At 30.2% G+C, this 25,597-nt stretch overlaps 2 protein-coding genes across 9 annotated transcripts; one reads left to right on the top strand and one right to left on the bottom strand.

Annotated features, from left to right (window-relative positions):
- Positions 1-421: 421 nt before the first annotated feature.
- Positions 422-18,375, top strand: Mf (myofilin). Of its 6 annotated transcripts, XM_074125321.1 has the most exons (10): positions 445-578; positions 7,279-7,401; positions 9,376-9,506; positions 10,171-10,233; positions 11,352-11,606; positions 14,285-14,353; positions 15,520-15,678; positions 16,295-16,351; positions 17,660-17,902; positions 18,032-18,375. In XM_074125321.1, the coding sequence occupies exons 3-10, from the start codon at positions 9,413-9,415 to the stop codon at positions 18,055-18,057; spliced, it is 966 nt and encodes a 321-aa protein (XP_073981422.1). In that variant the 5' UTR covers positions 445-578; positions 7,279-7,401; positions 9,376-9,412; the 3' UTR covers positions 18,058-18,375. The 6 variants fall into 6 exon arrangements, with proteins under 6 accessions (XP_073981423.1, XP_073981422.1, XP_073981427.1 ...); XM_074125322.1 differs by lacking the exon at positions 7,279-7,401 and having other exon boundaries at positions 422-578; XM_074125326.1 differs by lacking the exon at positions 14,285-14,353 and having other exon boundaries at positions 450-578.
- Positions 18,183-25,581, bottom strand: LOC141452856 (protein odr-4 homolog). 3 transcript variants are annotated; one of them, XM_074125313.1, is made up of 9 exons: positions 25,164-25,581; positions 24,952-25,086; positions 24,675-24,880; positions 24,391-24,559; positions 23,196-23,399; positions 22,991-23,116; positions 22,838-22,922; positions 22,318-22,497; positions 18,183-19,437 (listed from the first exon to the last, which is right to left on the bottom strand). In XM_074125313.1, the coding sequence occupies exons 1-9, from the start codon at positions 25,257-25,259 to the stop codon at positions 19,424-19,426; spliced, it is 1,215 nt and encodes a 404-aa protein (XP_073981414.1). In that variant the 5' UTR covers positions 25,260-25,581; the 3' UTR covers positions 18,183-19,423. The 3 variants fall into 3 exon arrangements, with proteins under 3 accessions (XP_073981414.1, XP_073981413.1, XP_073981415.1); XM_074125312.1 differs by lacking the exon at positions 18,183-19,437 and adding an exon at positions 21,285-22,208 and having other exon boundaries at positions 25,164-25,579; XM_074125314.1 differs by lacking the exons at positions 18,183-19,437; positions 25,164-25,581 and adding an exon at positions 21,285-22,208 and having other exon boundaries at positions 24,675-24,897; positions 24,952-25,088.
- Positions 25,582-25,597: the final 16 nt, after the last annotated feature.

Here is a 25,597-nt window from a genome sequence, read left to right as displayed (position 1 = left end):
ATGTGTAAATTCATTTATATAAACATGTAGCTAAAATGTTTTTGGTGAATTTAACAAATGTGAGGAATGTGTAGAGAAATAATGCTATACACTTGTTACGCCTCTGCTGAATGATTCAATTATTTGGATCTTTTGATACTATTTGTGCTGACCTTGTTCTATTTATGTCTATATTTCTAAACATTTCAAAACTTTCTGACCTGATTGAACTAAAAAAGAAGAAGAAGAAGAATGATATCTCTTATATATAAAAACAGAAATATGCCTGTAAACATGTTACAAAACAAAAAAGTAAATAAAAATAACCTTACTGTTAAGCCAAGGAGTTAGTAATGTTTATTCCCGAAGTTTTTGGTGGAGGTAAAAAGGGCGATTACTGCGAACTAGTACCACCCGTGGTAGGAAAAAAAAAAGTCAACTTGGCAAATATTTTAAATGGATTGTAACCAAGCATCTGAAGACAGTCGCGTCACTGCTCAGTTGCTTGCCTAACTGCAATTATAGAACATACAGTTTAGTAGTTGGAGATATTGAAGTGCAATTCAAATTGCAGCAGCTCACACTTTAGAATTCATAAGGTAATTTTATAGTGATATTAGAATAATTTTGGTGCTTATAACATTACTCTTTAGTGTAATTGCACGTTATTTTGTTTTTTTAAACATAAATTTTAACCATTTCAGAAGGGGGTATCTGGGCGATAATCTTTAACTTAACTTTTTTATTAAAAAAAAGTACTCAAGTCTAAATTATAAATATTGCTTCTTAATAAACTTCTGTAATAACGTTTGGTTCGCAGACAGACAGATATTTGGCATCTTTGCCAATTTAAATGACAGAAACAGAGTGGTTAGCGCTTGACTGTCAAAAGAAAGTTACCGACTGCTTGATTTCTTTTTTTGTTGTAAAGACATATTAGAAAGAAAAAGATATCTTTTTTTAGAAGTTACACACAAAAGAGATCGCTAAAATTTTAATTTCTGGAATTAAGTCGTATTAAATTTAAAAAATAAACTAAATCCATATGATGAAATTGGAAATACTATTCGATTGGCATTTGACAAGACAAATTCCATCCCAAACTACTGTACTGTATTTGTGCAGTATTGCAACTTAAAATGAATTAATACTTTACTAATCAACAAATAACATTATCTGCTTCAAATAAATTAAGCTTTTTTATATATTTAAAGTAGCGAAACCAACAAGATAAATCTAAGCTGAAAGAACTGTCTAAGGCGTTTCTTATTGATTTGAATCAAACTGTTAAATATTAAAACATAGTGTCAAAGATTGAAAAGGTGGTTAGATCCCGCAGTACTGAATATCCGTCGTAAAACGGGTTCCGTTTACTTACTTTCATCTCTCATCAGAGATCAGGGATGCAATAAACAATCGACGTATAAAATCAAAGATGAATCAAAGGTATTGCAATATAGTATGATGTCTCGAATAAATTATTTTCGAAATGAGAATGCTGGATGGGAAGCGATCTTGGAAAGGATTTGATATTTATAATTAGAATGTTAATAATTCGAAAGACGACCAATTGTTAACATTATTTTAGATTCTTATATTTTCAATGACGAGCTATTTAATCGGAGCTGTATGATTGTTGATGATTACATCGTTGTTAAACTTTTGTGTAGTCTAGTGCCTCAAAATCTGTTGTGTTTACTTTGAAGTGAAAATCGTGTTTATCATTTAAGAATCTGATATCTTTCATTTTGAACTATCCACGAGGATTCCTCTTGTTTCTTGCTAAACAAAGATATGGAAGCAGTTTTATGGATTACCGTCGCCTGTATTGCACAATATTTTGAAGAAGATTGGTTTGGTAAAGGTGATTATTTAGAAAGGCATTTACCTAAAACCCCCGCTTTTGGAAATGTATAAATCAAGTTGAAATAGAAATTACGAATGATTTTAATTAAGTGTGGGCAAAATTAGAATATTTTTATACACACGGTAATTCATGTTCCTCCTCCGCTTTTGTTTATAACGAAGAGATGATTCAGGAACCAGGCATATTCAATAACTAGTGCGCTTACTCTACGCAATTATTACTTTATGAATCATCTGCAAGGAAATAATTTCACTGCCCTTTAAATTAAAATTTTTAAAAAAACTTAATCCCCGAAGTAGATTTATAGCTTTCACTTTATTATCTGTATTTTATTATATAAATATTACAAAACTTTACGAAGTTACAAGTAAAGTGAATGAGTTCTAAGTGAATGTAAGATCTGTCTAGCAAACACCCATTTATCTTTTCTCTGGGTCCATATTTAAACGCTATAATCCTAAATTGAAACATTCAATGACTTTGTTTAGCACAGGATCACCGCAGCGATCCAAATTTAAGATGGAAAACCAAAGTGGCTCATAAAAATAACAAAATTAGGATAACAGTTGTAATGTTATGTAGCTTCGATAACGATGTACGAGTATGTAGCTTCAGTATTACTCATTTTATTTTGTATAGCGTTTAGATAGAGTTAACCTGCAACACACTTGTGTCATGCGCAATTAGTATAACCAAACGCCGCATTAAGTTTATACAGGGAAACATAAAATTATTCATGAAAGAAATAACTGATTTAGTATTCGGTTTTGAAAACTTTTTATTTTTCAACTTAATTTAAGAAAATGTCTTAAAATTCGATACAAACTCAGTCATGTTTTATTTTTCTCTGTTAACATGTTGATGCCGTAAGACGCTATTTCTTTGAAAATTTTGTTGCAGATATATTCAAAAATTCTGATGCAAATAAATTGTGGATTACCTAACTTTGCTTAAATTAAATCATTGTGATGGATTTATAAAATAGTTGTATACGTTCAGTTTCTATTTTTAAAAGGAAAGACTCCAATGTATTGTTCGTATTGAAAGATTCAGACAGCTGGCCATTAAAACGCAATAATGCCAATTATATTAATATAAAACTATGTCCTATAAGAAAGAACAGTCCTTTCTGAACTTTTATCTTTACATTAGGACTGACTGTCTAAATACCTGATTCACCACCGCTCTAATCAGTGAAAATGAGTGATTTTAGGCAGAATCATGTGCTTTAATATGATAATAAAAGTTTTTAATCACACTGATTCAATAATTGATAGAATGAACGATTTATTTCTTTGAAATTTGAAGTCATGCTATTCAAATAATCAATAATACTGAAAATACATACTTAGATTTCCATTCGGTAATGTTGATCGAACTGACGTCAAATCGTCAGTGCTTCTATCATCACATTAATTACTGATTGCTACTTGGTCAAAGAATGAAATAAACGCCAGTGCTGAGATGGATTTTGAAAACCAATCCAGGGAAAATATGCAGAGTAATAAATATTTATCTCTACTTATTTAATATCCTGGGCCCAAAAGTCTGTTGCGCAGCAGTTATTCTAATCTATGTAAACTCTTAATAAGAGAATATCGCCTCAATGCAACTTTATTGCTCAGCTATAAGAGAATTGTAACGATTACTGTCAGTTATTTTATTCTCATTGCTATTTAAAAATTCTTCTGACGACTTTGTAACTACCATAATTTTTTTTTTTTTTTTTTTTTTGCTTTGGTCGGTATAACTTAAACCCCATTTACGTTAACATTTCTAAACAATTTGCTATTTATTTGAACATCTGGAAATGTTCCAAAGTTTCTTGTTTGCTTCAATAAAGTTTAGACCGACATCTGTTCAACACGCACAGTTAGGTTTACATAGTACGTCTTACTAAGTATATTTTAAACTACATATTAACACATTGAGTTTTTAAGCAACTTCTTTATTTTTAAAAATTTCTTTTTACGTAGTTTTACAGTTTTGTTAGTAAACTTTAGAAGGAGTTAAGTTATAGATGTGTGAAACCCTTGTCATGTTTATTCTTTCCATTTTTGTCTGCTGCAGTTTGTTTGCTTTTTGATTGCTTCCATTCAGAAAGTTCATTTTACCTCACAGAAATTGTAAAGATCAAAAGTTGTATCAAAACAGCGATTTTCAACTTAATGCATATTGGGTTGGTAAATGTTTTGGAATGTAATACAATTTTTGCAAAAAGTTAATGGATTTGCAAACAATAGGCTTTCTGTTTGCTACGATTTTCTTTTTCTTTTTAAATCACGTTACAACATGAACTGTTTTCTGATTTTTCGTGACTAGTTTCTTAAACTGGTATTATTCGTATGCATAAAAAAATTTGCTAAAAAATCAAGAAAATTATTAATGGTTACAAAAATCTATCAAAGAACTGCAATGAAGATAATCATAAACATGGTATATAGTTACAATCAGCAAGTACCGTACCATAATGTGATGAACCATAATATAATACACGAAGGCAATAGCACAAGAACCGCTCGGACCCACCAATGAAGATAAAGTAGTATTGACTTTAAGTCACAATCACTGCTACTTAAAATATTTAATGTGCTTCATTAAAAACATTGCGATAAGTTAGAGCCAGCTCTCTAAACCCAAAGCAGCTGCAAAAAAAAAAAAAAATCTAATCTGTGCAACCCGCCGAATGTTTACTGGAATGTTGTGTTTCCACTTCCTGACTGGTGTCAAAATGTTGAAGGAAATTGAAAGCCGCTGTATTGCTGTTAAAGATGTGCTTTTGGTCTAGGTCATAACAAGGTGACGGATAAGCTAGTTAAATCAGGAGCCTTATTAGTCCCTAATCAGCTGTTGACATGTCATTTGACAATCAAACGTATGTCAGGTTTCCAGGCGAGGTCATTCTCAAAAAATTTATCCTTATGGATGCACAAATGGTGGCAGCCAGACTGTGCAATCTTCACTTTGAAAATTTCTTCAAAAAAATCACTCCCCATTGTCCTTCTAAGACTCCTGGTCAAACTAATACATTCATTTGAACTTTTTATCCGCATAGTCACTTAGTACGCAGCACACATAACTTATATAAATTTACTAATCGATTCTATATTGAGTGTTGCAGTTGTTTGTATTCACTGTAAATCTGGCATAGGCTGGGTGAGGGAATTGGCCCCGATTGGCATGAGAGAGAAGAACCAATTGTGTTTAACCCTTCAGATTATTTTTAATTATCGATATCTTCCTTCAAATTTATTAGGAAACAAATGTAGAGTTATTTTAGGGACATAGATCAGAAAAAAATTAAATAAATAGAGCGTTTTGTTTAAGATCAAAGATGTTTCTGTCATAATTATTCATCCTTTTATACATTTTTTTATTCAAAATGCTTTTAATCAAAGTAATACATTCATATTTAACAATAATGATACCTTAATTAGACAATAAACAAAGTAGTAGATCCTTTGCGTCAGTATTCTCGGATTCCACTCGAAATGGCTGCTGAAATTCTGTCGAAAAGTACTGTCGCGACTTACTCGTACTGCACTTTGACATAATTAAATTTTCTATAATTTTTGAATTTGTAGTAAAAAAAAAAGATGAATTCAACATTATACTTGTTCTCTTTAATTGAACCATTTTCTAACAAAATGGCAAAAAAATTAAAACAAAAAAGAAATCGATTCAATAGAATACTTCCTGTCAGCTGATTTCCTTAAAAACTTTAATTTTAGTTCCACCTTAAACTTGGCGAAATGTCTGGCAAACTGTTCTCTAATTTAATCACAGATAGCTCACTTATTGCGGTTCTATTTGTTGCGTGAAGTATCTTGGCGCCACAATAAATGATTTCAGTTTTTTAATCATTAAATCATCTAAATTTCATTAAATGCCATCACTTCTTCTAGAAAAGTACCTCTTTCTAACTTAATCGTATTCGTCAACTGAAGCGGCACTGTCCACTTTGTCGACTTTCTGGACAATGAAGTTCAATACAAAAACCCAGCTTTGATAAAGATTTCTAGAAAGAATTTGTGTCATCTAAAAGTAATAGGCCTGCATGAATGTAGAAAGAAAAACATGAAAAATAGTGTGAACTAAAGCAAATATTAAAGTTTAACTTTTTATTTACATTTTAGTTTTGCTGACCTCTTTTCAATCGGAACCAATTTTTAAAAACTTATTCTTCTGAGGGGCAATCTAACCGTTTGTTTCTTTGTGAAATTGAATTATTTTCAATTATGATTTTTATTGTAGTGAGATAAAAGAAATTATTAAAAAAAAAAATTACATGTTACTGTAAATAAGAAATAGTTTAAAGTGGCATTTAACTCTAAAATGGCAGCAAAAGGATGACATAACATACCTGCATGTTGCCAAGTCTAACTTCCTTGACCGGTGTTTTAGAAAATTAATCACAGACCATCGTTAATCATGCTATTATGGTTTTCATATTTAGGGAAACATCATAAATTTCCACTCAAACAAAATAGGCTTTAGTTTAAAAAGGGCGTTTTCCTCTAGTTAATTTAGTTTGGTTATGTTATTGCGATAATTTTTTGGTTTTTGGTTTTTTCCTGGTTTCAAAGCATTGGTGTAGGAGCAGTTCTCGTGTGACGGAGGACCCTGTACTAGGTATTATCAAAATTATTAAGAAATAATACAGTTTGATGAGAAGAACAATAAACCGGTGATATTTATGGTGTTACAAACGTAAATATTATTGTAATGATGTTTTCTGTGGCTTCACATTTTGATCCATTTCACTTAGCTTCTAACGTCTAAAAATCGCAAAAGAAATATTGACTTTAGACTAGCCAGAACCATAATCATAACATATTTTAGAGAACCTTGTCACTACTGTTATAATGTACTGAGTTTCTCGAATTTTTATGTTGATATTGTTATGTACAAGAAAAGTATAGCCAAATGAAATTTATTTTATCAGCGCTATTTCAGAATTACTCATCCCGAACTGCCAGATTACTCAGTAGTTGAATGTAACATATATGTTACCTACGTTTCACTCATTCATAAAAGTAGTTCTACAAACTTTTTTAAAAAAATATTTTCTCCAATTAATTCTCTTTTGGAGCTTCTGAGTGTGAGTGTGGAGGGGTCAACTTCCCCAAAAGAGCTCAAGTTAAGGTAACACTCCAAAAATTGCCTCTCACTTGCTTCGATGCTTCTCAAAACGTCAAATAATTTTTGCCACATTTTTTAATGGATAATTTGTTCAATTAAGTTGGTTATCATTATATATTTTTTGTTTACCTTTTAAGTGTATAGGGTTTATTATTAGGTATATCAAAAAATAGAAATATACTACCTATATATATATATTTAATAAAGTAAACACTGACCAAAGCGGTACTTTTGTTTACACTTCAGTAATATATAGATGTTGAAAGAGATTGCCTTATTTTTTTATTTAGTTCAGTGGTGGGGAGCTTTGGAGGATGGGTCGTCTTCGGGCGAGGGTATGGGAAGAGTCGGAGCCAGTAGTCGATTAGTAGTTGTGTGTTTCATAGGGGAGCCAGCCAAGAACATCTCATTTGGTAAGCTCAAATACTTTATTTGTGCTTCATCAAAACAACAATCCTCATTAAGAACATTAAACAATGTTGATTGGATCAATTGTACACTTAATTTATTAAAATATTAACTATTTTAGAAAAACGAGAGTTTTAACGGGTTAAGAAAACGTTTTTGACTAATTGATTTAAATTACATTAGTCTGTGACGCTGAAATTATTTCATTTTCTGAACTAAAGCGGTTATTTTTATGTTTTTTTGAAAAAAATAAATAATATCACGGATCAGAGTATCAAATTCCTTCGCTCAGCCTTGAGACAGAAACAAATTTAAGTTTTAAGCCTAGGTTCTCCTAAATCTATCTTAAGTAAGCATATTTAATTTATTTTACTCAGATAATTTAGCAATCTGAATTAACAATTTAAGATTTTCTATTTTTCTCCCGTTTCATAATAATAAATTTCAATATTCCAACTTTTTTTTTGTTTACGAAAAATCATTAAAATAAATAAAAATTGTTAAACTGATGTAGGCTATTTTTTTTTTAACAATTATTAAAAGCAAATATAAAAAAATAAATAATTTATAACAGATTTTAAAAATAACATATTTAGAAGGGTTGAAGGGGCTTGAGTTCAGTAAAGGATGTATAAATTTAGATTTGTTGTCCGTTGGAACCACCCGTGTAGGCAATCCCTTACAAAATGCCTATTTTTGTAACAACCTCTTTCGCAAACACATATTTTCATTTAAAAGAAAGAAAAGATAGAAAGACAGACACAAAAAGAACTTTACTAATTTGTTTATTGTAAATTATAATTTAAGTTATGCAAAACATTGTTACCATTTAATTAGTAAATCTACCCCCTCGCAGAATTTAAAGCAAGCGATTATTTTTACATCAACGAAAGAAAAATCCAAAGGTGTCTATGAGTACGGTTTTATTTAGAACTTAAAATGTGTCCTTGATTTTGTTTTTAATTCTAACTTGATATTCTCTTATAATTTATATTCCCATACAATTTTATTAATTAAATTTAGCCTGGAACTTGGATTTTTTAAAGTCTCAAACTTCGTGTAAAAAAAGGAAAAAAAAATTAACTAGTAAGAACTATAGGCCTATTTTTACAATGAATTTGGTCTATGACCACGGTTAGACTATTAATAAATTTTGCTAATTCGACTTTTAATTTACATTACTTGAAAGTTCGTGCTGGTATTAAAAATATGTTTCAAATAATTCCTAATAATTATAGACTTGTAAGTGATACATAATTAAACAAAAATGCAGTATTTATTTCATTTTTATGAAAGTCAACTGAGCTTCTTGTAGTGTAATCTTGTGTATTTGTTTGGAACTAAGCTACTTTTTCTTGCCTTTTTTTTTATTTCTTTTAAATTATAAAAATTTATTTGAATAATAATTTTAACATTATTGATTATTTCAAATTAATTTTAAGTGTAATTAATAATCCCTAAATGTTCATATTTTCGTTTCAATAGAAAAAAGCAATTTCTTGTTCTCTTTTCTTTCAGAAAATACTTTGTGTTCTATATTTAGAAATGGGTCATTACACATCTATTCAAGTTTGTGCCATAAATCACTTGAATGTTCTTTGCACTCACGCTTCTTTGTCAGTAATTTGATACACTCAAAAAAATAAAAATCAGTTAAATAATTAGTGATCCTCTGAAAATTGCAAAATAGGTCTGTGAGTTTGACACGAATCCAAATAGCAATTCCGTCTGTCATCTATTCTTATTTCCTAAGCCTATCTCATCATCTTACCCCACTCAAATATCTAAGTCTACTTTATTACTGCTAGAAAATTCTTAAGATGTTGTTAACTTTTTTCATTCTTTTAAAATTAGATATCATCGTTTAAATCAACTTACATAACTATTATTTATCATCTTTGAATTGGGTAAATATTCCTTCAACTCTTCTTTTAATTTTTGTCCGTTATTTTTATTTGTATTCATTTGTATTTTTGAAGTGCTTATTTGAGGGGTCTACAGAACTAGCTAAGGAAGATGTTGCTGCACAACCATCTCGACATGATAGGGAGAAATGAACCCATCCAGAGGAAGGCGAAATTCTGGCAGTCATATGTCAGAGCCTTGAAAGGTATTGCTTTCATTATTTTTCTATGAATTACTTTCTTCATCATATGAAAAAAAGTGTATCTGAAAAACATGAATTACTCGTGTTGTTTGAAGAATAACTCAAAGAATAATTGAATTTCTAGTCATAGAATAAAGGATTAGTTAGGAATAAAAAACAAGCTATTCGTAACTTTGCGTTCAATTTAATACTTAAGTATTCTCTCTTTTAATGTTCGATTCCGTTCTCAATTCCACAATTCTTGTCAGATTGCCCCAAAAATTAATAAACTGGGGTTTGATCTAACTCACCCTGCTTACAGCCCAGAACTCGCTCCTTCGTACAGCCAATTATCAATAGCTGTGTTTAATTCTTCCATCCAGTGACTTTCGGGCATCAGAATTGAATTATTGGCAAAATGAGAGACTGAATGGAATATACTGAAGAAGAAAATAATGTAGCATTTTTTTAATACTAATGAAGTAAAGTCAAATTAGCAAAGATTGCTGTTACACTCCAGTAAAAGCCTCAATTTTGCTTTGCCAACCTCAAAGTTGCTCCATACTGTTAGCAACTTCATAAAACTGCAATTATGGTTTATTTAAATTCTACTTAACATAAATTTTTTAGATGTTAATAAGTACATAACAGTATTCATGAAATTAACGACAATCAATAACATTTCCAGGCCCAAAATATCCGCTTACGGATCGAACACACATGTTCGCTTTCTCAAGGGACCACTCAATAGGTAAAAACAAAAAGAAATTGTGTCAACTTTGTCGTCTTGTATTTGTTGGAAACAAAAAAAAATTGTTTTTATTAATATTATTATTTTTGGAAAAAAGAGATAATTTTTTTGTGTTAAAGAGAAAATAATTAATCAAAGAGATATAATATGTTTTATCAAATAATTTAGATTTCCCCCAAATTATTGCAGGTTTAATATAATAGGTTTTTGATACGTATTCATCACATTACGTTGTCCAAATCAGACCTCTTTTTTACTGAAATTGCAAAAATGGTTTTTATTGACTGAAAGACGATGTACATAAATGAACTGTTTGAAACCATTGAATATTTAAATCAACTCGGTTATTCACTCGCCCCAACTTCTTAGACTGTTTGTATTTCTTCTTCTTCCTTTTTATTTAACAAATTATTTTTAGGTTTCCTAAAATTATATTTTATTTATCCTCTTTCTAAATTTTAGGGCAACTTTTAGTATATCTCTACTCTTTTTTTTGCTAATAGAGTTTTGGGCCAAAAAAAGCAATATTATTTTGTCTTTGCATGTCAGTTATCTTGATATCATATTTTAGCCGTACCTTTATGTCGTTTGTATTAAATTTTCTTATGCAATGTCCTGTCTGTTTTCTTAATGTTCATGCATTTGTGTGGGTTCCACGGAAAGTTTTATTGATTATTATAATTTGAGATAATAAAATTAAAATTTGCACATAGTGTAGACTTCTTTTCAATTATTTTATTTGTTACAGTCAGCTCGTTTTCTTTCATTCTCATCAGTTTTTAATTTTAACTATCTTAAAAAGATTGAACCTTCGTAATCCCTATATCTGACTTCAGGTAGCAAACTAGGTGTAAAATGAAAGTCACTCTTTGCACAATTATTTAGAGATAACGTCTGTGTCGAATTTTAAGTGGTCTCTTATATTTTACCATCAAAATTTTAATGTCCAATCACCATAGGAATTTAATTAAATGTTGAATTTAAAAATCACGTTTTTTGTCCAATATTTTTGTATTTTGTTTGCACAGTGGTAGTTATTGAAATTGTTTTTGTTTTTCACTGCATTTATTTATCATTGTTTTAAGTTAATTTAAAATGTTAGTTGTGATGAATTTCAGGCACAGATGACATTAGAGCGCCAGATGCTACCCATTATTCACGTTACCCAACATCGAGAGGCATCTTCCGGCCACTACTGGACTTCCCTTCTTGGCCGCATGTTAAATCAATTTTCGACGATCCAGTCCATCCATCGGATCGTATCTCCGTACCGGGTTATCGTTACCTGCCTATCTCCAGGGAGACGTACGGTTTAACTCCAAGGAATATCTATCCTCACCATTACTCCAGCATCGATCGCTACCCTCGGCTCGGTAGGTACTGAATAAATGCATCCGCAAAACAAAAGAAAATAAAACGAACAAAGTACACAATTGTACTGTATTTGATATGAAATTTAATTTCGACACATTAAAACACTCGCCCGCACTTTACAATAACAAAACAAAAAACAACAATTTCTCCTAGAAACAACCATTAAGAGATACACACACACACTGTTGGCACAGAGACCCCAAATTTTTAATTGCAGCTCCCCTAACTCTCAAAACTCGATTGGTTGTTTCAAAGGAGATTGAATTTAGCCCTTCTTACATTTTACCCTAACAATTGTTTTCATTAATTTGAAAAATGTATATACTTCTTTCAACTTATGTATTCTAATTAGATTATCTAATTTTCTAAATTTGATAATATATAGAAACCCAGTTCTAAGTTTATAAAAACACTGATTTAAAAATTTCTATTTTACATTTTTTTTTTTTTCTGCATTAGAAAGCGTTTTGGTTTGAGCTTTAATAATCTGCTCTAATGTTGCATCATTGCTCATGTTTTCCTCACAAGCATACTTCTTTTTAGGGTAACATTCAATTAAAAAAAATTTTTTTTTTTAATTGTATTTCAGAAAAAATTGCGGGCTCTTTATAAGCAAAGCTGAACGATTGTAACAGCAGCAAAAAAATATGCATAATTCAATTAAGCAATCAAAAAAATATTGTTATTTTTAAATGTCTATTTATTATAATTGTATTTATTATTTAAGTTTCAAAAACAACTGACTACAGCTGTAGAATAAAAGAATGATAGAAAAAGTCTGGGCCATCAATTTGTAAATTTTATAATCATCAATTCGTCATATTATTTCGTTTTTCTATGGTCAATTAAAGTTACCATTCAAAGACTGTGAATAAAACGAAGTGTTTGTTGGTTTTATTATTTTTTTTTCTTTACACTTTTCCCAGCTAACCCCTGTTTATAACCTTTTGCATCGTTGGCATGGTCATATTATGTTTTTTGTCCTTAAATAAATTAATAAGTCAAAGGAAAGTTACTTTTATTTTCTTTTTTATCCTAAAACAGAAGAATGCACTAGTTAAACTAAATTTGTAATTTAAGTAGATGGAAAGATAGTAAATTAAAGATAAAGTTTTGAGTCAGAGCATGTTTTCTGTGTAGAAGCTAGGTTTTTACTACATGATCTGTGTCCTCTAGAGATTGCTCTCTTTTGTATATGACGTGCCTTCTGGTGTGCTCTCCTTTGCCTTCAATTAGTTCTCTTTTATTATTCTTAAAAGAAACATAATGACCAAGTCAATCTTTACTAGTATTATGCGAATAAAGCCATTAATAGAGAGTGCTTGGAGGGATATCTATAATTTATTGATAGAACGTGAAAATAATTATTTAAAAAAAAAAAAATTATTATAAAATATCTCATCAAGCATTTATGTAAATAGTGTGAATGCTTGAGCAATGCTTCTTTTCCAGGGGAAAATCTCTTTGATTTTTGAAGAACTGTAGCTATTTTTTAAAACAAAAATTGATTTTTTTAAAAAGATTCTTCATACAACAAAAAATCTAAATTCGAAGCGATTCGGAAGAATTCAATTAGAATTCGTAATAAAATAAATACTCTTGGAACAATAGCCAATAAAGGTTAGCCAATCGCGATTTTTAATGAGAGGAGGGATATTGTATAATACTGGCACTCGCAGAGTTTACTACTAACTGGTAGAGAAGTTGCCAATTTTACTCGTTACGACGCTGAGCTAAACATAAACTACGTTCGGGATTCCAATGGAATCTAAACTGGTTCAGTTGCTCTCAAAGTAAAACAGTTTTAACGTTAGAATGGAAACTAAAAAAATATTTTAAGCGAGCGTCCAACAATCGATGAGATGTAGTCGGAGGCGGAAAGCTACTTTTTCAATATTTCTCGCATTATTGGATTAAATAAAACCTCAGGACCGCAATATGTCCTCTTAACTTTGCGGGCCGCGACTACAACCGCTCGGCAACAATAGGCAGCGTTTTAGGACAAATAGTAAATTCTAACAATGTCTATAAACTACAGAAATATTAAATACTTTTCAAAAAAATTTTTTTTTGGCACTAACATCATCGAATGTTAAACTTTTCTTCTTTTTTTTATCAAGAAAGTAATCAGATATAAAAGTAAAAATTTTCGGTAGTTGAAGTTTAAATTTTCAATTTTCTTTGTATTACTTGAAAACTTGCCCCAAATGTTGGCAGCCGAAATTAAATCTTCAGATAATCAGAAAGGGAGGAAAGGAAATAAAATCAAAATCTCAAAAGGAAAGCGTTATCTAGTTACTTGCAAGGATTGTACACAAAATTTATCATTTTGGAATGTTTCTGATTAACAGGTAATTTAATTTAAACTAAATTTATGAGGAAGTTATTGAAAGGATCTTTTTTATAAAAGATGGAGATTGTAAATGTGTGAAGTTTAAATATAAAAGTGTGAAATGATAAATATTAAGGAATGGAATGTAAATATATTAACAAATGACCAATGTAAATAAAGTGAACTTCAAAAAGGAATGAAAGTTAGTACTATTCATACGAATGTTGGAAGGCAAGAAATTTGATTGATCTTTATTATATTATTTTTTATTTAACTTTTTATTTTATTTCTATTTACTTTGTTTTATTTTCATTAATTTTATACAAATCTTGGTCATATTCTCAGCCGATCACGACTATTCTACGAGAGTAGGTGGAGAATTTAAACATGATGAACATGGACATTTCCAATTTCGTAAGTTGGCTTTCAATCTAAAATATGTAGCTTTATTTTCACATATTGAAGTTTAACGCTTTCATTTTTAATATGTTTGTATATATTTGCCTCAATTAAGCTTCTAAAGCGTTAAAACTAACGCTTACATGCATTCATACAAAACAAAAGTTTATGACTGGGATTCTTATATGTAATATAGTTAACAAATTATGAAGGGCCGATTCTAAAACGGACAAGGTTGCCATTAATTTTTAACAATAGTTGAGTATGAGTTTGAATCATAAAAGGTGAACATGAATCATATTTAGTTATATTCTTATGGCTGTTCCTAAATGTTTCTTCATTTACTTTCAATATTTCTGAAGTCAATATTAAAGGAGGAATGACCTCATTCCATTTTCCTTTATGGGCAAAAATTTTGAGAAAACATTCACAATGCTTCTCTTATTTCAATTTACATAATAAAATTTTCTTAAATAGTAGAAATTTATTGAATAAAATGGTTGGTTTAGTTATTATAAAGATTCACCATAATGATACGGTTGGATGAAACATCACAGCACTTCAATACATTCCATTTAAAATTAAATATAAAAACTAAATTAATAATTCTAATATATATTTGGTTCAAATGCAAAAGAAACTTATTGCACTCCACAAGAAAATTTCATAAATCTCGAAAAAACTGTCGTAAAGTTAGTTACACTTTCGGTGAACTCATTTCTTCTACGTTGGAATTTCGAATAGATTCTTACAAATACTGAATTAGAACCGGCAATGTACTGAACGGGAGCGTAACTTCATTCCAATTTTTGAACCCTATTTAAAGTTTTTGGGCAAATGTGATGTTGATGTCGAAGTAACATCATAAGTTATCCATAAATTTATATCGTTAAGCTCAGAAGTTTTCTGTCATTTTGGGGATTAGTAAAAATGCGTTAATTGCATTTTTAAAGAGCAATGGAAAGTATTTTCATTAATTTCGGTTACTGACCCAACTTTTATTTAAGAATATGGTGGAAAAAAAGTTAGTTAAAGTATCAGTTGTTAGACCAAAAACATGATGGTGTATGATTATATGAAAGTGCAAGCATTACGAATAGAAGTGAAATCTATTTTTATTATTTAAGACATTAAAAACTGAGGAAATTATTAGAGGATAAGCTGTAAAATACGGTTGACAGAATACTTCGTGCCATGGTCTGATTGGGATCCGGTAGAAGGTCGCCAGGCAGCCCAGAAGCATCTGAATCCAGCTTACAGACGTCTTGGAACTAAACCGTTCGTTAAGGAATACACTGTAGGACCCGATGGTGCTAAAGTGCCGCTCTATACTTACACAGGTGAGCTTTTTTTAAAAATGGGTAATTTCTAAACCTAAGATAAATACACTTACCTATGAGTTAAATTAACATTTAAAATCTTAGTTCACTAACAACACTTAGGTATTACAAGTTTAAATAATAACAAAAAAAACATTATTTTAGCTGAATTTTCCTCAAGAATTTATTAGATTAATTATTTTATGAAGTTTCATCACTTATTGGAAATCCGTAAAATTCATGATTGTAGAACTACAATTATTATATAGCAGAGAGATTTAACAGAACTAAAACTTTTATCTGAATTGTTTTAACCACTTCTTTTCTGATTATTATAAGAAATGCAATAAAGCACTGCTCTTATTCTTGACTTATTAAATTTGAAATGGAAGATATATTGACTACTTACTTATAAAAGGCGATTTCAGTAACTAGGATTATGAACAATTGTAAAAGCATTTTTAATACAGTATTTGGAAGGCGACAAATCAGCGTTAATATTGATGTGTACACTTATCAATCACTTACATATGTTTCTCTTGTTACATTTCTTCACCATATATGTGATTATTGATTGCATTTTAGAAAAATTAAATGCTGGTTTGAAAAAAATTAGTTTTACAAAAATATTTTCCAGATTTATTGAAGGAACCAGTCAAGAGTGTGTTCATCAAAGATTACGTGCCGCCTTACAGTTAGTAAAATTATTAAAGTGGGCATTCGTGGTAATAAGTGTCTTTTTAGCACTAACAGTTGCGCTTTCCTTATCCACAAAATGTGTTTTATCATTCACTTTTCATAAACATCAATTAAAAAGAAATAAAATTTAAATTGTGTTATTTGAGCTAAATAAGTTTTTTTTAAGAATAATCCACTTGGTCCACTCTTTTTCAGGGATCATGAATTACAATTGAATACATTGAAAACTACAAACTAGACATATTTTCATTTTTCAACGAACAAAATTGTTAGGGATAGCATTTAAACTGCGTGGAATATATTTTATTTCTGTACTGGAGCAAAGAAGACCTGCATTAAAATCAACAAACCAAAACAATAATCCCTTCTATGGGGAATGCCGCCAGGGAAGTTGTCACAAAAACTGGTTGAAATGGGAGACATATGTTATTTCATTAAACTGACTAAAGAAAAAAAGAGAAGATATTAAAAGAGAGTTTCTGCTTTTAAGAGAACAGGAACGAGCGTAAGATTGAAGTGCAGAGTTACAATAAGTACTCAAGGTTTGGCTATGAACTTTTTGCAAGGTTGATATTGATGGGTACACTTGTCATGGAACCTCTATTGGATTTTGAGGCAACAGGCTCAAATATAAAGTAGGGCCTCTATGAATAAAATAAATTATAGAAAAAAATCTATAAAGAGAGAAAAAATTATTAAAAACAGTGAAATTTAATTTCACTTATTACAGATTTTTTTCTCAAAATCCTGGAGTGAACTTCACTTTTTTTAAAAATAGGTTTTCAATTATGTAAATGTCTGTTTAATATTCAAATTCAAAATAGAAAAATTCCTTTTCAAAAACAATAGAATGTTCTTCGAATGACTAGCAAGATATTTCTGCAGGTGCGTTTCCTATATTTCAAGAATATGTCCAAACCATTCTTCGCGATGGTGAAATGACTGGCAAAGTATTGAATAAAAAGATTATTTATTCAAATGTTCTGTGATACCTGACCTGTGATGAAAAAAGAATTATGTTTTATCAATCCTTTGATTTACTATAGCAACTAAATGCCACTTTTTTCTGTGCTATTTATTCTGGTTTTAAAATTATTTTGAGGAAACTTAGAAGCTTGCAAGGCTGTAGAAAATTGTATTCGATTTAGATTAGTGTACTAAATTAGCATATTTACCGTTCTATGACCTTGTCTCTTGGGCCATCATTTACATCTTCAGTAAATGAGAAGTATTTTGTTAATTATAGCTAGTATATTTTTTTCTATCCAAGGAAAGTATAGAAGTGACTTTGTATTGTTTGCAGGTTCTCCCATTTACAGTCGAGGTGGGATAACCAAGAGGCCAATGGTCGATCTGTTCGAACCAAAGAATTGGATCCCACTATCTAGGTACACAAGAGACCCATGGTGGTGGCAGTACCCTCAGTACAAACCATTCGAAGCACCCTACGTTCCGATGAAGCACAGCCCCTTTTATCTTCGTGACAGTTATCTTTCTCCTGTTAAAAATACTTACCTGTGGCGTGATCATCCCATCCGACCATTCTGTTAGTATTAAAATAGACAAATAAAAGCATTTAGCTTTTGACAAAATCTATCAAAACTCTACCAACATTCTCTAGTACTTTGTAACAACATTTATGAAATATAATTAATCAAGAATTTTACTGTTGCAGCTACCACTCCAAGGTTGGTGTATTGATTCAGGGATTGTGTTTCAGCATCGCTTTTCAACGACTACTATATGAGAGTCGCTAATACTGCCAATTAAAAACCTATCAATTCTAAAAATCATTTAATTAAATTGCAATAATACAAAAATACATATATTTTTTTCAAGACTGCGCGAATATTTATTTATCTTATTTATTTATTAAAATTTAGGTTTAAGTTAAACGCACAAATATTTTTGTTACAAAGGAAAGACAAACAAAAATTGTAAATATTGTTCACTGAGAATATTCAAAATTCATTCTATGTACCACAAGAACGCTCCAAAATAAACTTCCTTTCCAAAAAGTACGCGTTTTTATTTTTAAAGTAATACCTAGTCTTTCACATATTTGAAATGATCCTGATTTATATTTTTATTCAAACTTTTAATATTAGCTCTTATTGCTTTCGAGCAAAAGTGTGTTATCATAAGAAGTCTCATTTAACTTTCACAAAAAAAAATTATTTTAAAATTTTCTTAAAGTATTTTAAAAGTTAATACTTAATAAGTAAATAAGATAAGCAGTGAAATCATTTTGATGTGAGTAGAAGGAGAGAGTAGATTATACTCTGACGTGATACCCATTTCGCTGATCAGATCCGAAGATTTCGGGGTCGCTGGCATTTAAGTCGGCGAGGAGGGTTGTAATGTTTATCACCCTTTTCCTGATATGTTGTCTACTCTCTTTTCCCAACTTTTGTTGATTAAGGTCAGAAAAAGTTAGTGTTTACCTAAAGTTTATTAAATATTCGAATTTAGAAAAAGTATAATTTTTAGTAAGAATTAAGTTTATTATTCATAGAAAAATGCATAGTCTGAAGTAAAGGATATAGAGAGAACCTTGAAACCTTTAGTAACAGAAAGTCGTACGAGTAGTTCACACCAGTTTTTTTTATTAGAAAAACGGTCCTCTGTAGTTATAGTTTCCCTGGTAGGTCTTAAATTTAAAATAATCACATTGGTGCTAATGATCTCCAAACCAAATGAATACCTCCCCTTATTCAGACCAAACTGCTTACTGCTGATTACAGGAGAAGTTCTTGTAAAACTGTTACTTTGCCAATCAAAATACCAGACCACCAATTTGGCTTCAGGGATCAAATTACATTACTAATCAGCAATGCCACTGGGATGTTGATGCTACAGCTTCAGCCCTGGAATATAATGTTTCTCTCCTCTTGCTTATATTCCTATTTACACCTCCATTGTAAATTACTAAATAAATTAAAATAGAAGTGTCAACGGTTTCTTTGTCTTTCCAAAGTGGGGACTTTTACTCTTGCAATTTCAACCCACAGAACATTGCGGTGGTCCAATTTTCTCGAGTGGCATCGCTTCAATATTTTTTTTTTTTCTAAATTCCTAATCCTAAAATTAAAGCAATAATTTAAAGATTTTTTTTTAATAATAGTAAAATTAATTTTTCAAAAAGTGAATATACATTGTTTATTGTAGCATCTACTAGCAACAAAACTTATCAATCCCAACAATAGTGCAATTATTAGAAGAATTGTGGCATATTTTGCTCTTAATGATTGTTTACTTATTTTCTTTTTGTAAACTAAAAGATATGAGCTTCTTGCAACTACTTGAGTGCCTGCGAAAAAATTCCTATCACTGAAAATATTTTTGCAACTTAATTTAGTCTCTTTAAGATTTCGTTCAATAAACTGGACTAACATTATTACTTTTACGTTAAATCCAAGCATACTTCTACACCAAGATTTATTAAAAGATGTCCGCTTAAGTGCTTCTGTTAAATTTGTACTTATAAAAGTTGCTTTCTTTTCAGGAATTGTTTGAGTATTGCAAAATATGGTAGCAAAGCAATCTTGCAATTGTAATGGTTGGTATCCGTATTTAACAGTATTCTGTGATTTCTTCAAATCCCAGTTTTGTGAGTTTTCAGATGAAGAGCAATAATTTATTTTAAATATGTGATCAGGCAGAATACACTTTTCTCGTACCGCATCATCTCTCACTAATGCTAAAATCTCTTTATGTAAAACAGATGGAACAGTATTAATTTTGGGATCACATTTAGCAACCATAAGCCAATATAAAATTTCAAATACCAATTGATCGAACAGCCAAACTTTGGGTTCTCTGAGCACAAAGAGTAACTTAGGGATACCAGGAACACATTGCATCATTTCCAAGGAGCATTTATGTTTGGCAGTGCATTTAGTCTTATGAACTGCCTCGTATAATAGCTTTTTTGACTGGTAAGCAGTCATAAACAATGTTATCTTCAAGTCAGCCGCATGTAAATCACTTTTTATTACATCTAATATTTTGTATTTCTTAAGCACTATTTCATCTGATTCGAAGGGCATCATAAAAAAATTAAATTTTGAATTGAGTATCCATGGTTAAATAATTTCTGTTTAAAAAAAATAAAAAATAATCCAAGAAAACCGAATTAAACATTGATTAAGTTAGGAAACATTATGGAAATTAATTTTGAAGATTTATAAAACATGATTTGAGAGCAAATAGTTCAGGAACAGACCTGTAAATAAACAAGGTAGAAACAGATTGCTGTCCAATGGACTACTTGAGATCATCAAGTAGATTTAGAATGAAGATCACGATTAAAAGTTGAAATAATTTCATTCATTCTCAGACAGCTAAATGATTAAGACAATTGATATGGATGGGTGATGTCACCATCCCAGAAGCATGAACGAGATGAAGGTTGAGGGAAACAATATAAAAGGAACATAATATCAGGGCCTGATTGTAGGAATCCGCGTTGGAATCTTTGAGAGGTATGGTATGACAGAAGCCGATTCAAAAAAAGAAAGAAATGGAAGTTCGTCTCAGCCATTAGATCGTTGAACCTATTAAGGTGAAAAAACATGTGGGAAATGAAAAACTAGTAAGGTTCATCATATAACATATTAACATCTGAGGTCTTTGGCGCTCAGAGTCTTTTTATATTTTTTCTAATTATGACAGCCACCTTTATAGATTAAAAGTAAATTAAAAAAAAAAATCAATTAATATTTAAATTGGAATAAAGTCACGAAGATCCAGTCAATTGGGTAAAAGTAATAATTTATGTTTAATGTTACTTAACCGTGAGATGGGTCACGGAAAAGGGCACTAATTTGATGCTCTTTTGATGACCAAAACCTCTTATTTTCTAAAAGCAGATTGCTCACCTTGTCACGGCTGAGCTCAGTAAGTTCGGGGAAAAATAATTAACAAAATTGTATTTAAAAAAATAATACATTTTATTAAATTATTCAACAGCTGATAATTAAAATTGTGTAAATAAAATTAATAGAAACGATATTCAATGTGCTGCCCAATATTGAAGACATCACCCAGATTTTTTTTTACTTCAACCCGATTGTAAAAGTGTTGTGCTTATTGTTCCGATAGAGTTCAAATACGTTTTCATTGATTGTCAAATATTCTTTGAAGATAAGGAATTACTTAAACTCCTCTGACAGAAGTTAGGGAAGCAGGTTCAGACGGAAAAAAAATTAGGAAATTTTAGGAGCTGATTGGTAAGGACTTTATAAAAAAGTTGTGTTTTTTGAGAATATCTAATTTTTTATCATAAAGGAGGATTTGCCCTTTATTATAAAGAAAATTTGGGAATTTTATCTTTTATAGAAAAATAGAAAAAAATTGTCAAAGTTGGGTGTTTTTCAACGTTACACTTTTTCGTGCAGTTTTTGATGGTCAACCCTTATACAACTGTCCTACCGGACAGTTTTAATATGAATGAAGCCTGAAATTTTATCAAATGATTTTGTTTCTACACGTTTTGTGGTGGAGTCTCAAACCAAATTGGTGTTAACCATTAAAATTTTGAAACATTTTAAAATTAAAACAAGACAAACAAAATTAACCTTAAGATGATGGCAAAACCGAATTTTTTGATCAATTCCATTATAAAGTAAGCAGCAAAATTAAATATGTTTCTATACATCACTTTTCAAGTAATCACAGAAAAAAGCGTCAAACTAGAAAATGTATAGCAATAGAAATTATCATTACAATAGATGCACCAAATAAACTATAGATAAGAAAAGCTGAGGGCTTGTTAGACGGAACTAAGTCAGCTTTTTGAGTTTCCTTCCTTTGCTTATTTAAACAATCGCTCCACGATTCTTTTAATTTTGCTACAACAATCACAATATACTAATCAATCAAGATATTAATGCTTAATAAATTATGCACGATAAAAACATGAAATAATTATTCATCATAAATAAATTTAATATTCTTTACCTTGATGATCACTTTCCAAAGCAATTACTAACTCTGGCGTAACATCAATTCCCAATTGTTCTTTAACAGAATTTACAATATCTTCTTTAGTATCATCGGGAAACATGTAATCCGTAAACAGAATACCACTTGCTTCATGTTTCACAACAACTCTTCTAGGAAGGAAATGAGTCATACTTTCTGAAAACGAAAACACTAAGCTGATGAATTTTTAAAAAAAGTAAAGTATATTTTTCTAGACGGGATTTACTTCCTACTACCAATTAATTATTAGGTGTCGTGGACGAAAGCGATTAGCAAACATATTTACTTCAATTCTCATATTAAACATTAAATAATACAAGGATGTAATAATAAAATTATAGAGTATATATATGCCCAGCTCTAAAACAGAAAAAGTGAAGTGTATTTGGATTTCCTGAATTCAATTTTTTTAAAGGAAAATTTTGAAGCTTTAACTGTTAATGTACTATTTGAGATGTAAAGTATATTATAAATTGTATTCAAAACAGAAACATACCATTAGTTGAAGAATCCTCTTGTAAAGAATCACAATGTATATCAAGTCGGGCAGCAAATGATCTTAAAAGATCTTCCTTAACTGCCTGCAATAAAATTATCTGTGTTGATAAGCTCTTACAATAATCAATGCAGTAATATATAACTTAATTACAGTAATTGCTTCTTCCAGGGTAGCTGATTTATGTAAAAAAACTTTGCTTGAAATGAATCCATCAAAATTAATTTTTCCTTGAGCATTGCCAATCTCTAACAGATTTACATCATTTTCATTTGTTCCCTAAGATTAAAACATTTATTCATTGTAATACAATATTGTCACAAGAATGTTGCAGTTTTACAAAAATTAAAATTCTTACCCACTTATATATCATCGCTTTAAATATATTAAAATATTTATGTCCTTCTGTATCCAACCTTTTCTGTTTTTTCTCTTGCAAACCTGATCGAATGATTTTGATATCTCTAATTTCTTCTAAACTGGTATTTCTCTTATTAGTTATGCTGTTTATAAAAAACTTGCAATCATCTATATTCTTTTTAAAATATTCTAAGATCTGAAACTAGTTTATTATTTTATTATGAAAATTTATGTAATTATTAATGTTTGAATTACTAAATCAATTCTAAAAAAATATGTGATAACTACTCAGTGTCTGTGAATAAAATTTCTTAAAACGAAAAATCATAGAACGAGATAAGAGTATACTTCCATCTTGGCTATTCCGGCACACGGATAAAATGTTTTTAATCAACATCAAAAATGAAAAGGGACTCCAATAATTATCGTCTTCAGTTTTTCATTGAGTTCACAACTTTTCATGAATAAACATTAAATTTTTCAAGACATACATTCTTTTCGCATCGTTTTGATAAACACCTAAATAGAACCGGATATCTCTGCAAACCTACTTTCACCAGAACTCAGTGTAATTAGATTCAATTTTTTTTTCTTTTACTTTTAATTGAAGCGAATCATCGAAAAGTAATCGCCTATTTGTTCAGGCGAGAATTAACGACCAACTACCAATTAGGTGTCGTGGACGGGGGTAGAAGCTCTTACTTTACTATAAACAAATTTTTTTGTAACAAATAAAAAGTGGTCATACGCGGGATTCGAACTGTGGATCTCCCACTCTCAGAGCCACGCTCTTGACCACTAGACCAACAACCGCCCCAAGCAAATCATAAATATACATAACATTGACTTTATCCATCAAACCACTCATTCTTTTCGCATTTCTGTCAGATTATTTATCATCAGCGGTTGATTCAATACACTTGCTGACTCATTCAGTAAATGTGAAGTGTGACAGAAACTTTACGAAAACAAAAAATCCTCTAATTTGACAGGTAGAAATTCGAAACTGGCCCGAAATTAAAAACTTTCGTTTCGGACAAGCATAAATTAACCACGAATCAATGAGACGCACTTTCTCATTCCATTATTCAACTGAATCTTAATGTACGTTAAAAGAGAGAATAGTTCATAATTGACGGATGTGACAGTATCACCAAGGACCTCAGAGTGAAGAGGACTTTCAACATATTTACCTTACACATTTTCAAAAATATTTTCTTTTCGCTGAAATACGGCAATAGAGTGACCAGGTTGTATTGACAATCAATTCTATACCAAGATGTAGGCTGTTTAATAAATTTCCAGTTAGCAGGACTCATTGACATGCTCATGTTTAGTACATCAAAACTTTTACATAAAAACCTAGAAAAGTTATTTAATTAAAGAAGTTTAAGATAAGTTATGATCTTGCAAGAGATTATATTTCAAAAAATAAAAATAAATAAATAACTAGAATGCATAATAATCGTAAACTTACTTTTTTGATTGTGAACTAAAGTACAGTACAATCAAGTTTTTAGGTTGGTTACTTCCAAAAATATAAATATTTGACTTAGAAATGGAATGTATAGTATTAATTAATGAACGAACTTTTTGAAGATTTAGTTTATCTGCAAAAATATCTTTTGGCCCAACAATAAATAAACCGAGCACATACATTCCTCCAGATAATGATCTGGACACCTGTAAATTTGACAATACTACCATAAAACAATTAAGAATCAAATAATCTACTAAAAATGCAATGTTCATACATTTTTCAAATGTACTTTTAACCAATTTTCTTCTATTTGACCAAACTCATTAACACAGCACTGAGTAGAGGAAAAATCGTCTTGTAATCTCGTAATAACAACCGCATGAATGGCGACATCTTTTTTCTCAGAAGGCTAATAAAAATTTAAAACAATCTGTTATACCAAAATTTTAAGTTATCTTGCTTAACATGAAGATTTTAAGACAGTACCTGTCCAATTATAAATCCTGGAGTAAAACCCTCCTTGACAGAAACTGCATATAAAACATTCTGTATATTCTCATCAGCGAATACCGTTTTTACCATGATTGATTCATAATATACAAACTAAAAGATTTAAAACAAATAACTTTATCAAAACAAAAACATATTCTAGCAAATTCACATACTTTTGCGTGGTTATAGGTTGCCACGTTTTTAAAAAAACACAGTCACATGTCACATAATAGTAAAGGGCTATTAGAGTGGACTCGGTCCACTGGAACGAATCCAATGGTGGAACGAGTTGATTCAAATCCCAATTAAAATGAATTAATTAAATTAAATTGAAAATAATTAATACAAGTTACTTAGACGTAACTCTGAAATAAAAATTTTGGTTAATCTTTACAATAGCCCACTGAGGTGTGGCCTATTTATTTTAA

Source organism: Rhodnius prolixus, unplaced genomic scaffold, assembly GCF_049639745.1.
Source record: "Rhodnius prolixus isolate KJV_2025 unplaced genomic scaffold, Rpr scaffold_3, whole genome shotgun sequence".
NCBI classification, from domain to species: domain Eukaryota; kingdom Metazoa; phylum Arthropoda; class Insecta; order Hemiptera; family Reduviidae; genus Rhodnius; species Rhodnius prolixus.
The sequence above is the reverse complement of the archived record's forward strand: the minus strand, read 5'-3'. Positions and strand labels throughout refer to the sequence as shown.

Bases quoted from the DNA above. Each gene is read 5' to 3' on its own strand.
- Mf (XM_074125322.1), top strand. From the start codon at position 9,413: ATGTTGCTGCACAACCATCTCGACATGATAGGGAGAAATGAACCCATC. The intron at 10,234-11,351 runs GTAAAAACAAAA...GATGAATTTCAG, and splicing joins CTCAAGGGACCACTCAATAG to GCACAGATGACATTAGAGCG. The intron at 11,607-14,284 runs GTAGGTACTGAA...TCATATTCTCAG, and splicing joins CGATCGCTACCCTCGGCTCG to CCGATCACGACTATTCTACG.
- LOC141452856 (XM_074125312.1), bottom strand. From the start codon at position 25,259: ATGGTAAAAACGGTATTCGCTGATGAGAATATACAGAATGTTTTATAT. The intron at 22,498-22,837 runs GTATGTTTCTGT...TTTCGTTTTCAG, and splicing joins AGAGGATTCTTCAACTAATG to AAAGTATGACTCATTTCCTT. The intron at 22,209-22,317 runs GTAAAGAATATT...TGATTGTTGTAG, and splicing joins TTTGGAAAGTGATCATCAAG to CAAAATTAAAAGAATCGTGG.